The sequence below is a fragment of the Diabrotica undecimpunctata genome, chromosome 2 (assembly GCF_040954645.1).
Source record: "Diabrotica undecimpunctata isolate CICGRU chromosome 2, icDiaUnde3, whole genome shotgun sequence".
NCBI lineage: Eukaryota > Metazoa > Arthropoda > Insecta > Coleoptera > Chrysomelidae > Diabrotica > Diabrotica undecimpunctata.
Genome location: NC_092804.1, coordinates 122910225 through 122924211, shown reverse-complemented (window position 1 = coordinate 122924211; position 13987 = coordinate 122910225). Strand labels below are relative to the sequence as shown.

The 13987-nt window shown below is 35.1% G+C and overlaps 2 protein-coding genes across 2 annotated transcripts in view; one reads left to right on the top strand and one right to left on the bottom strand.

Annotated features, from left to right (window-relative positions):
• Window positions 1–12950, bottom strand: part of snky (ubiquitin protein ligase sneaky) — an 82073-nt gene extending 69123 nt beyond the window's left edge. Inside the window, exon 1 of the mRNA XM_072523405.1 lies at window positions 12793–12950. The gene's annotated coding sequence lies outside the window, so the exon portion shown is untranslated. The remainder of the gene's footprint in view (window positions 1–12792) is intronic.
• LOC140434839 (uncharacterized) overlaps window positions 1–13829 on the top strand; it is a 42945-nt gene extending 29116 nt beyond the window's left edge. The window contains exons 4-6 of the mRNA XM_072523407.1: window positions 3768–4004; window positions 4823–5176; window positions 13076–13829. Of these exons, the coding sequence (XP_072379508.1) occupies window positions 3768–4004; window positions 4823–5176; window positions 13076–13617 (1133 nt within the window). The 3' untranslated portion in view covers window positions 13618–13829. The remainder of the gene's footprint in view (window positions 1–3767; window positions 4005–4822; window positions 5177–13075) is intronic.
• The last annotated feature ends 158 nt before the right edge of the window (window positions 13830–13987 follow it).

The window sequence follows — 13987 nt, the reverse complement described above, 5'->3', positions numbered from 1 at the left end:
CAACAACGGATTCTTCGTACATCTTCCACATTTTAGAAATAGACAGGGTGGAATCAAGATAAATAAGAGTACTCCTCACTCTACTGTAATGTGATTCTGTGCCTTTAAACTGCTTTACAAAATGTATTACAGAATCAACTTTTTTTTGATATATGTTAGCCTTCCTATAACCACCTCGAGTTTCCACGGGGATGAGACATCCGTCTTTTTTAAATCTTGTGAAAACACCTTCAACTCTGTGTTTTGTGATTCCCAATACATTAATAAACGTGTACCTACATATCTCTAATCTGTTTCCTGCTGTTGTTTCAATTCAATATTGGTAGGTTACGCCTTTAGTATGTATATATGTATCTGTCTCCTGGTCTGGTTCTTTTTGGTTGTTCTGCTGTGCAATACTTAAGAATGAAAGCATCTTGGCTGGCTTTTGTCTTTTCAGAATAAAATGCACTATGCAACCTATTTATATCTTGCACCTTCAATAAACTGCAATTTTTCTTCCCTCTGTGGGCACATGAAGGAGCATCAGGTAATTCCTTTGAACTGTACCTAAAACAAACATTGGATTCAAAACCAAAATACAAACTGTTTTATGTCAGGGAAACTTATTTTATTCTAACATAAGTTAAAGAAAAATAAAAATAATGTGAAGTGTGAATAGGTTAGGCCTACTAGAAATTGTTCCATTTTCACTCTAATAACTAGGCCTAGGCCTAAGTAATAGTAATTTTAAATGAATGTTATTTAAGTTTGTCTATTAGTTTATGTTAGTTAATGTTAGGTTATGGTTTAATACTAACCTCAAAATCTTCTGTTTGGCTCTTTTCCAATTTGAAGGATTTGGTAGTTTCTTTCTTCCTTTCAACAAAGGAGATTCTTTAACATTAGTTCCTTCCATGTTATTTCTGCAGGTTTATTACAGTAATATCTTTTTAGTATATTAGTAAAACTTTAAAATACTAAACAATAAAACAACGCCAGTCACAACACACCAGAATAGCTCAGTTCACTACTGTCGTACTGTCTTATGTTTCACCTGAGGGGGTGAGGTCACGTGACAGAATGAAGCCATCTGATTGGTGCTTTGTGGAGATGGCCGTTTTTGTCACCAACATATTTGAGAGCTGGCCGATTTTGTAACCAAGGGTACTATTTAAATGCAGTTTTAATATTGTTTTGGCCATTTTTGACACCAAAACTATTTAGATTTGGATTCCCCATGTTATTTTACACAAGAATCCGTCAATATCTGAATTTTCAAAAAAATGGAGGTGGCCATCTTTGAAACCAGGCTACAGATATGTACCATTACATTGTTGGTTACCTACCTAGCATACATCAAACGTACGCTAGGTATGTTTTTCCTGGAGGTTTGCCCCCCTCACCAAACTAGTGCGGCTGTTGAGGGCCTAGAGGTCTACGTTTTTTAGTGTTTCAAGTCACTATCGAAATGTCTTAATCCAGCAGGTGTAAATGTTCCACAAGATACGTGACTTGGCCAAATACCTTTGTACTTCCTGTGGCGAACTAGTTTAATATATTGATTTTAGATTAGTCTAAATCACATCCCCAAAATGCAGGGAATATTTTGTTCGACCTGCACAGACAACTTATTATTCTGACTGTAAAGTTCATCACGCCAGAAAGCAGCTTCAGTTATACTCCTAACTCCCTGCACTTTTGGAATATGACTTTTAGACCTTAAAACCCCTAAAACCACTTTAACATCTACCTTTACCCCTATAATGGCAACTTCTTAGGCGCAACCTCCAAAGAACAGAACTAATCAAAATTTCACTAAATCTGCAATCAACCTCAATATCTTCGAATATCTTAATAAAGATATTCCACTTAATCTTCCAAAGCAGAAAACTTTCTTAAGAATGAATCACTCCATGAAATTGGAGGAAATTCAATCCAAAACGAGAAAAGCGATCGGAACATCTGCCATCACTTCCAAAACCGCAATAAATAGCACGTACCCTCCTCAAAACACAAAAGCCACGTATACTTGTTTATCATATCAAATGTAGAAAAAGATTAAACCGAAGAAGAATAAACTTCCATTCTACAAGATTATGATATACCGTAGGCAAACTCTAAAGCGTCAAATCCCAGAAAATGGACAGCCCCACCAAATTAGCTTAATGCCTTACCATTTTCGAAGAAAAATACACCCAATCCCTACTCACATCGAGCTTCCAAAACTCCATCAGATCAGTTTCACAATACTGCAGCAGATGCTGCATAAATGGTCACTTCATCTCAGAATGTAGAAACAGAAACTACACCTGCTCGAATTGTGTTAAAGATCACAAATCAACTGCGTGTAGGACACCAGCCACCAAAAATGTTCAAATTGTGGCGCACTACAATTACCTATCTTATATACCCTAACCCTGTCTAACCAATACCCAAAAAAGACAGAAAATCCTTCAAAATCCCAGCATAATTCAACACGTATCTGTGGAGAGAAGCATACCTTCTGTCGATCTCACCACAGATATGAAAAATGTTATTGCCTTAAATACCATAGTCCTCCTTAACATCCTTCCAGAAAAAATGTGGTTGAGAAAATTTCGACCACACCTATGTCCTGGTTGAGACACTGAGCTTCCATCCCACTTACTAAACTCCCTTTTCTGGATTGTGTTATAGGTGCAATAAACTGCCAGGGCTCTTCAAAAAAATACCCCCACTAAAACAGAACCCACTTTTGCAGGGTAGGTATACAACAAAACACCGAAACCACTGTCAGAAACGGTATCCTAAAGAAATATGACATATCACACTCTCTAAATAAGTTCCCAAAAACTTTCATCCTCCCGATGTTGCTTATCATCGTTCGACATCGTCTTCGACGTCGTCAAAAATTCGATTTGTTCTTACTTGAGGGTGGAAAGCTTTATGATTCATCTGAATCAATATAAGAAATCCAACCTTGTCATCATTGGATAATAAAGTAATAGTCACGTTGGATGCAACCGAAGTTCGGTTGGAAATAAGAATGTCGTCTTCTGCATTAGAATCACCCTCAAAATCTCAATTTATCGCTTGTTGATATGGAATATCATCTATGTAATCAAATAAATCATTCTGAGTCATCTTTTGTAAATTTTTCAGTATATTGCGGTGTTCCATTTTACTGCAAAGGTACACAAATTGTTGCATATAAATACCTACTTTTAAAGTTTTATTGACTTAAATTACCTCACAGAAATTTAATTCTTAGAAATATTAATCAAGTGAATCAGATTGAAGTAAAAAAAGAATGTACTTGTATAGATATGAAATAAACAAGAGTAAAAATGCATTTTCATAGAACAATTGTAAAATCAACAGGTGCTACTTTGAGGTTATGTTCACTAAATCAAGTGTATTATGTGGTATTATCTTACCGCCAATAGAATCTGAATAGATAATAGACGATTATAATAATGTGATGTGTTACCTTGAGTTTGATGTATAAATCCTTCGTAAATTATTTTTCTAACTTTTACAAAAGGCATATAGCTGTGATAACGTTCAACAATAACTTAAAGTATATTAGAGATTGTGGTTGGATAATCGACCACCATGTTGCCGGGTTTTGTTCTGTGGTGTTCATTTCGGATACAGTTCATTTACAAACACTGAGTTTGCGCTTCGGTAAATTTTCGTGTCAATTACTGGCTAATAAGTATTATTAAGTGCAGTGGTCGAAATAGCGACCACGGGCCTATAAAGGGACAGTTTTTTATTAACATTGATAATCAATAATTTTATAGGTATGCAAAAGAAATCCGGCTTCTTTAGTGGCGGTAGTACCTTTGGCAACATTTTAACTGGTATGGCCATTTACCATGTAACTTCTAGTTTGGTGAAAGGGATCTTTGGTGAGGGACATAAAAGACCATATAATGTGTATAATTACTACAATCAACCAGCAGAAGCCAGGGAAGAAATTAAACTACCTTCTAATGTCTTAACTTTGTGCGAAGGAAATTTAACCACAGTCTGTACAGGTAATGATATAAAATAAAAAAATATCTTCTAATCTAAGACTATCAACAAAAAAAAGAGATTCAAATTTCTCATATTATTAATTGATTATTGAAGATTATTAGATCTCGACTTTACAAACAGCACTGCACAGTAAAGAAAGATGCTATATTACACAGCATTTAAACCTGATCTATCGTCTGATGTTTTTCTTCGAGGAGTGAGAAATGTATGTTATGTGCTTGAACAATTTCTTATTTTTTGTTTTAATCACTAATAAGAACTATCCTTTCTTCTTCTTCTTTTCTCCTAGAAAATTTTCTTTTTCTATTTAGTCTGTTAACATTAGATTAATAGTGTCTTCGAGTTACCCATTTTAACTACATGTTTGCAGTCAAACTACGTAGTAATAAATGGGCAAACACAGAGTCGCCATGTAAAGTACCTACCTCTTGGTTCCTAGCAGTTTTCTTTTCTCTTAGTTGCGCAACGCAAAAGAAGTGCTTCACTCAAACCTGCTTGCTCTTCTGCTTCTATATCTTTGTGCTCTCTTTCGATTGTATTTTTCCATATTGTTCCATATACGCGACTCAATGGCCTTGTGACCGCTATCTCCGGTAGTTTTTCTAGTTATCTTTGCTGACCTGTTTTATGTATTGATTAAATGTAAGACTCTTTCCACTATGTCGACGTTTCAGCTCTGTTAATAAAGTTCTGGAATAATTGCATTTGTTTATGTATTTATCTTGTTGCAATTCTTTTCCCAACTTTCGTTCTTTTTCTTAGTTACTTTAGTTCTTTTTCTTAGTTTCGTTATATACTAATTATATTTAATGTTTAGGAGCAACCGCTATCTGTACCACAAATAATACAGTTTTGTGTGTTGTTACCATGTCTCAAGCTGTCCCCTGTACCGATGAAAAAGCAATGTGTGTCAATACTACAATACCCTGCGCAGACAAATCTGATCCACTTTGTCAAAATACTACTCAACAACAAACAGAAACAACAGTTAATTTGCCATGTTACACAAATCTCAGTGTTGATATTAATCTATTAAATGAACCTGGAGCTGCCAAGACAGGTGATGATTATCAGTACTGTGTAACGACTATGGCTGTAGCGGGACCAGAATACAATAAGTGTTCAGAGGAGAGCATTTTGGAGAAATTTAATTATAGGAATATTTTGGCAGGTTAGTATCTTTTTATTATTAGACATGTATAAAATTTTGTGTAAAAAGATTATATAATTTTTATACAATATGTTCAGTTAATACTTGTATTAAATTAATTATGTATGCAATCCAATAATTACATAATATTATAATACGTCTAATGTAATTGTTACATGCATAATCTAGAAAATGTTACATACTCTAGAAAAACATCGGCAAATTGTCATGAGTCTACCAATGTAGAGACGTACTCAAAGAATTTAATAGTCTCATATTAGGTTTCGTATTACTAACAGAAGTGTAAAAGCATTGTTCTTTCCCTTACACGTTTTCGATGGCTTTCCTTTTGGTCTTCTTTACTGAATTTTATTGGTTTTAGTCTATTCTTGACATCTGTCATAATCCATCAAACACTGAAAATTTAAGACACCGAATTTTGAAATAGGTAAAGGTAAAACGGTTTAACTCACGGTCAAGAAGAATTTTAACTTTCTGTACGTATTGCCAATTTCTCGCATACTATTGGTCTAATGATGATTTTACAGATCTTGATTTTCGATTTCGGATATGCGATCCTAGAGCAGAATATGTGAGTTCTTGGCTTCAACGAAGTTTAACCAGTGAAACACTGAAAGTTTTTGTCCAGGGGTGAGGTTGAAACGTATGTCAGCAACCCTGGTTTCGGAAAAAGCTATTAATAGTGCTAGTGAAGATACCTACTTAAGATACCTTAAGATACCTTAAAATGCAAAACCGAACGGAAATAACAAACGACAGCTTGGCAATCAAAAATGGATTATAAATTTTTGTACCTGGAGAATCAAAGGCCTAGGCACTAAACAAAAAGAGACTGTAAATGAAATTTGCCTTCTACAAACGAAAACAGTACAACAAGAAGGACAAGAGAAGCAAGCACGGCACTAGAGCAAAAGTGGTCGTTTCTTTGCTTATAAAGAAAAAATGTGCCAAAAGTATGAAAGATTGGCATTGAATTACTGAACGTATGATCAAAGTCTAACTCAAAATAAAAGACTATGGAATGATAATAATAAGAGTGTATGCTCCACCTGATGACGGTAAGCTGTATAGACAAAAAATTAGATGAAGAGTATAAGGCTTGAGGTTTCACTATAAACTGGAGACATTTGGATATCTGATTGTTGGAGGTGCAAAATAGCATCATCTGGTGTAACATGGTGAATTTAAAAGTGTAATTTCATAAAAATATCTGAAAGAAACACTGAAATTATTAAAAGAATTGAATAACACAGACAGGTCACCAAACGGTTTATTAGTTGGTACTATGGAGTATGCAAATAAGTCAAAAATCTAAAATTGGAACATATAAGATCATCGCAGGAAGTATTTGAACTTATGAGGGTGAAATCTGGGAATTAAGTGAAAATAAACTACATTGAATGAAAATGCGGTTTTGAAGACCTTGTTGTTTACTGACAGATATATTTAGTTATAACGATATACCTACGGCAAAGAGTGAGAATTTATACCACTTTTTTGTTCGAAAGCCGTTTGTTATAAATCAGCCGTACTGCAATAAATTGACTTATTGTACATCTTCCATTTATTCATAATATCCATATCCATTCTAGATTTCTGAAACCCTGTACTAGCTTGTACTGTTCGAGTTAATTCATACCATATGTTTTTGAAGTTACTTGGTAGTCTACAAAAAGTGTTGTCGCCTATGATCTAATGCCTCGCAGTGATGCAAGATATGGTTAATTATTTCAGGATTTCTGCTACGTCTGTAGTTTAAGTCTCCTTGAAATAGTCGCCCTATGTACAGGTGTACCTTGACAGGCGCTTTTCTAATAATTAAGCCTGTTATATATCTGTTCTGACGAGCTGATTTCTTCTTGTTTTCCGCAGTATTTCAGCCCTATTAGCGCTGATTGGAATACAGGGTTATATTCTTCCAGTAGAATAGAAACATTACCCTTTCCAGCACTAGATGTGTGTTTTTTTGTTCCATCCCTCTCTTGGCCGTGTATCTACTTGGAAATGTGCTTTAGGCCTCCATATGATCAGAAATCATCATTCATTCGGTATTCTTGAGTTCATTTATGATTTTGCTATCACCTGATCTAATCATTACGTTGCTCAGGTTTTCTCGTAGTCTATAATATTCCATTCTCGCCGCACCCCATTATAAATCTGACGGGAAAAAGGAGGTCCAGCAGAACCACTATAGCTGCTATTGATGAATCCCTTACAGCCCCTTATGATTTTAAAGTAACCAAGTCTTTTCACATTGCTTAGTTTGATAATGGCAGTTTTTACTGTATCTTTGACCACCACATCTCTGTTGCAAAACCATGTTATAAATGCAATAGTACGTGGCTGGTTTTAAACCCCATATGGCATACCTGGCTACCATTAACATAGTCACAGCTCTCTTAATCAAACTATCTGCTGACTCCAAGTAAAGGTCAAATCAAATATATCTATCCTAAGGTACTGTCGTTCGTTCACGAGATTAAAATTTATACCATCTAGGTTTAGAGGATCCAATCTCTCTTACTTTATCCTGGTAAATTTTACGATTCTAAACTCTTAGGGGCTTATGTTAAGCTTATAAAAGCGTTATTAAATGACTACCGAGCAAGGAAATTCTGTACTCTGGAATCTGGCTAGCAACCCATGCCATATCGATTCCGGGTCGAATAGTGTGAAATGGGGACCGGACAAATGATTGAAGATGACCAGGCAATATCTGCAAAATGGGATACTGGAAGATCAAATTTAGCATTACGTAGAAAACATCGCATCGCAACGTGGAACATTAGGGTGCTGCTAGAACCAGGTAAATGGTAAATATTAGAAAATACTGGTCAAGGAGAAGGTAGATATCTGCGACATATCTGAGAAACACTGGAAAGGTCAAGAATATTGGAAAGGAGGCCAATCACTACAAAGTTTTCATGTCAGGAGCTAACAAATCAAGGCAAAAAGGCGTAGCAATATTAATTCAAAAACATTGGGCAAAATATTTACATAAATACCTTTCAGTAAATTATAGAATAATTAAAATAACAATAAATGCTAACCCATGCACATTATACAGGTATATATGCCAACATCCGAAGCGGTAGAATATATAGTAAAAGAAACATACCACCTGATACATTAAATCATCTCTAACATTCCTAAGAAAAAACCAATGATAATAATGGAAGGAGATTGGAATGCAAAAATAGGAAAAACGAAAATAGATTTAAGTAAGAAAAGGACACAGATACCACATGGGAGCGCATAAAATCACGATACTATGCTATGCCGATGATGCAGTACTAATTGCTGATAACGAAGATAACCTACAAAGGCAGCTCCACACCTTCAATATCACAGCAAACAAACTTAATATGAGAATATCAGTAGAAAAAACTAAATGTATAGTGATCAGTAAAGAGCCGCGTAGATTCAAAGTAGAAATAGACGGCAAAGTTGTAGAACAAGTAATGAAATTCAATTACCTAGAAGTAGAGATCACTAGTGACAGGGATATAAGAACAGAGACCACAAGGCAAGCATCAAAAGCGTAAGTGGTTGCCTCCGAGAAACCATATGGAGAAACAAATATCTGACCATGGAAAGCAAAATGAAAGTATACAAGACAACAGTAAGACCAATCCTAACATATGCAGCGGAGACAAGAAACGATACAAGAAAGACGAAAGAACAAATCAACAATATCGAAATGAAAGTATTAAGATCAATAGCGGGCATATCATTAAGAGACAGACAAACCAACAGAAGTATACGCGAACAATGCAAAATTCAAAATATTAACAGGTGGATAAAAACAAGAAAAAAAACTGGAACGAACATGTATACCGAATGGGACCAGATAGATTAGCGAGCCTCTGTAAAAACAATCAGCCGTATAGCAGAAGACCCGTTGGAAGGCCGCCAAAAAGGTGGAAAGATAATGTACAGTCAACAACGACTGAAACAGAATAAGAGGCAGACAAATAGGAGTAATCCTAGTCGCGCGAAGAAGAAGAAGAAGAAGAAGAAAATAGATGACCATTTGAAAGGAACGATAGGTGAGCAAATGGCAGAGATGAACGGCTCGTTCAGTGCGCTATCGATACGGATCTTAGTATAATAAACACAATTTTTAAACATCATTCGCAAATATTGTCAACATGCGCTTCACCTGGCGGATGATACAAAAATTCAATAGATTATATTCTTGTCACTAAAGGATGGAGCAGCCCAGTAGTCAATATGAACATGAACACAAAACCAGCTGCAGATTACGGTTCCAACCACAAAATGTTACAAGCATAATTCCGCATTAAGCTACACAGTAAGACAATTACAAATAAAAGACAAGAATTGGTCTTAAAGCACCCAGAAAATTGTCGAAGGGCATTAGCAAAAGCTAATCCACCAGTGACCACCAAAGACCCTGAAAAAACGTGGGAATACACCAACAAGTTGATCACTCAAGCCATCAACAACCTCAAGTCACAAAGAAAAAATGGATAGGCATAAACATGGGTGACTGAAGAGACTCTCAACGTTGTAGATCAAAAACGAAAACTTAGAAGCGGTACATCAAATTTAATACAAAAAGAAAAAGAGATAGACACCATAAATACAACTATTAAACACTTGTGCAGAAGGGACGAAAGTATTTTAATATTAATATTAAAAACATATGTGCACAACTATGTAGAACGTGCTAACCGCCGAGGTTCTAGGGAACTTTTCTCAAAAGTCAAATAACTAGCGAGAGAATTCGAACCACAGATCATCAAAGATAATATTTGAGATACCATAACAAGCCCAGAAGGTATCGCAATAGTGTGGAAATAATATTGCGAAATACTATTCCTTAACAACGACCCAGACAATAATACAGGGAGATAGGAATTTAAGTAATGCTTAGAATCTGCAATGACATCTGGAATACCAGAAAGTTGCCAAATGAATGGATTAAGCTAACTTTTATTTTCATATATAAAAAAAGGCTTAACGACAGATTGCAACAATTGTCATATAGTAGAATTCATGCATCATCATCAATGAAAGACTAAAATAAATTCTCTTGTCACAAATTTCCCCAGAAAAATGCAAATTCGTCCCAGATAGGGAAACAACAAAACACATTCTTAGTATTCGTCAAATTATAGAAAAATATCGAGAGTTTAATATAGAATCATATTTGTGCTTTGTTAACTATTTCAAGACCTTCGATAACGTAAAATGGGATAAAATATGGCATATACTTAGAGAGATAGGTACGCCAGAACATCTAATCTACTTATTACGAGAACTGTATGTAAATAATACCATTAATGTAAGAGTTAATAATGTGGTTTCGAAAAACTTCAAATTGAAATCTGGAATGCGGTAGGAATGTATATTGTTCCCCATTCTATTTAATACATACTGAACACATTATGCGTAAAGTTTTTGAGTAGTAACTATAGGAGGAAGAAAAATCAAAAACCAATGATATGCTGATGACATGGTTATATTGGCATCTTCACCAGAAGAACTGGAACAAATTATGAATTAGCCGGGCACGGTGGGTACGGAATAGGGTTTGAAAGTAAATATACAAAAAAACCAAAGTAATGATCATCGATAGAAACAGAAACAACCAAACAGAGATAAGAAACATGGCAGGGTACGAAGTGGTCATACAATTTAATTACATAGGAATTAATATGGAAGAATATTGATATTAAAAAAAAAATCACGCCTTCGAGCATCAATATTTTCTATCGCCACCTACGCTGCAGAAATATGCGCCATCAAAAAAGCCGATTCGAAGCGTATACGTATCTACCGTAGAATGTTGCGCAATCATGGACCCCACATCGCACAAATAGTAATACTAGAAGAACTTAACTCGCCACAACCAAAATATAACAAGATATTTTGGACATATAACTAGAAAAAGAGAAGGCATGGAATGAAATGGTCCAACAAATTACATCACGCCACTACATCTTTACGAAGGGGAGAAGATAGAGGAGTTAAGCCCTACATTTGAAATCCATTCTGTAATTACAATCCGAGCTTGTTGCTTTCCATCTGTTACAATGACATTAAATTTGCCGTGGGCTAAGATGCCCAGATGACCAATCGGGAATACCTGAGCCATAGAATGTGTAATGAATAACGATACGACCTACTTCGGACCATACTTCCAGGTAAGATGCATGGTCCAGGAGCGAAAAAATATCCTTTCTTCATAACCTACGGAAATGGTTTAACTTACTACCACTACCGGTTAACTATCGGATCATCACTACCATTTTTTAGGTCAAAATAGATATGTTCCAACATCCGTAACAGATAGGTACAATAAGAAGAAAGTTGACCAGGTCATCCACATAGCATAGGTCATGATGTCTGTCGATGCTGTCGCTAGTTATCAGCCCGTCTGTGGCCATGTTTTACAAGAGAGGAGATGAAACTTCTCGTTCAGATAGCCTCAAGCTACCTGTACGGATACTGTATCGTTCAGTACGGTAGCGTATATTACACGGCTCCGTAGCGTGAATTCTATTCATATCTAGCTGGTTTCGCCGATTCCTTCGATTGCGCTGTTGGAGGTGTTATTGAATGCTTCCTCTATATTGAGAAATACAGTTAGCATTACTTCTTGGATTTTCAGAACCTACTCTATCCTCTGTACGAGATGGTGCGTTGCCGTTTCCGTCGAGAATCCTGCTCTATCTGCATTATGTCCCTGATATTTTTAACTTTTAACTGATATACCATCCCTAATGTGCTTGTCGAGCAGTTTTTCTAGAGACCTTAGTACAAATGACATCAGACTTATCGGCCTCAGGGAGTTTTTCCTTTTTCCTATCCAATTCTAGCAAGCCCAAAGCTATCCTTATGAGCTTCCATGCTTTCGGTATGTACTTCAGTCCTAAGATAACCAGTAGTGTCATACAAAACTTTTTGTACAGAAAATATTTCCCTCCTCTAGAGGTAATAAATAATTAGATAGCTTAAATAAGTTTATTGCCTATTTGATTTTGCCTATCACTTTTACCACATTTGCCACACGCCAATTTTTCTTAGAACCACAAGTTAAGGTTTTCAGTTCAGTGTGCTGTCGTATGCCTAGTAAATGAAACCACTACTATTAATAAAACAATGTTAAAATGGGTACCAACAGAAACATGGAGAGTTGGACATCCTAGCAAGGCATGGAAGGATGGTAGTGTTAGAAGGATAATGACTGTGAGAAATTTACAAGAAGGAAAGTGGATTGCTAATTTTTTATTTGTACACAAACACATACTGATAACTAAATTTATGTATCAATATCCTATTAATCCCTCAATCAAGATACAAGTTAATATCCAGCTACGTCAGTTGACTCACGTCTTGGGTTTAAGTAGTGTTTCATGCGAGGTATCGCATAAAAACATATGTTCTGAATAGGTTATAGAAAAATTGCAGTACAACTTCAGATTTTATTTTTAAAACGATACCTAGAAAGTATCAGGAGTCACTCCACTTTAAGTACGAATATTTGTGTTTGACTTTTTCCCTATACTTAACGCATTTTTAGGTTTGACAAAAATCACGACGGAATACCTACCTACCTAATCTCACCAAGTTACACCATTACTTACTTTACTATATCGGGGAACACCGGATAATCAAAATTATAAAAAGGGTCAAAACTGTTTTCTTTTCTCCACTCCACTGTGATGTAAAACCGCTAATTTCATATTTTTTGACAATATCTACTTAAGTTGGTGTCTGTGAACCATATCAAATCTATTTAAATGATGTGTAGATCTGTTCTAAAAAGAAACACAAATAAAAATTTAAATGATTTTATATTTATATTTTATATTATGTTAAACCAAATAAATTTACCTGAACTTTTATAAAATTATATTTTGTTTACAGGAAGCTATAATTGGAATCTTACAGTTATGCCTATGATGCGCAAATATCAATCATACAATTACGACAATCCAACACAAACTCCTTCTGGCGAATTGGTTCTACCATTAACTGCCCTGATACCGTGTATTGATAATGCAACAGTGGTATGTGCTCCAGAGTTAGTTACTATATGTACCGGCTTCGGTGAAATAATGTGCATAAAACCTTTAACAGCTACAACTTATTGCGAGCAGTACAATACTACATGCCAAACGAGCCAAATAGAGTGTCAAGAAAGCATAGAACAAGATATCTTGTGCCAAAACAAAACAGAAGAGGAACTAGTTACTAAAGACGAGAAAAAGTTTGTCAACGTAGACATGCCTTGCTTTGCCAATGTAACTCTAAACACCAATTTGCCTAATTTTGATATTACAACGTTTAACGGTACCATTCCGGCATCCGCTCCGACTAGTTTTATGTACCATTACCACTTTTGTCTAATAACCTTAAGTATACCAGGTCCTGAAACTGATATGTGTTTGGTAAATGATGGAAATTAATCAGAATCTTAAACACACTATATATTAAAAATATTTTTGTTTTACATTTAGTATATATAGAAATACTTGTTTAATATTTTTAGCAATTGTCTTTTAGATTTTAGATTCAAGCAGATGTTGAGAGAGAATTTATTAGTTTTTACCATAATAATATAGGTACGAATACTTTTATTTAATATCTGTGTCAATAAGTAATAAAGAATTTGTCTGAAGTACCTCTAATTAGTTAAACTAGTATTATTCCAACAGCCAAAAAGAAAAACCGATAATAAAATAATAATACTTTATTTTTTTTAATCATAAATTGCCACTTAGTTATAAAAATAAAATATGTAAACCTTCAACAGTTAATAACTGAAACGCAAGTTGA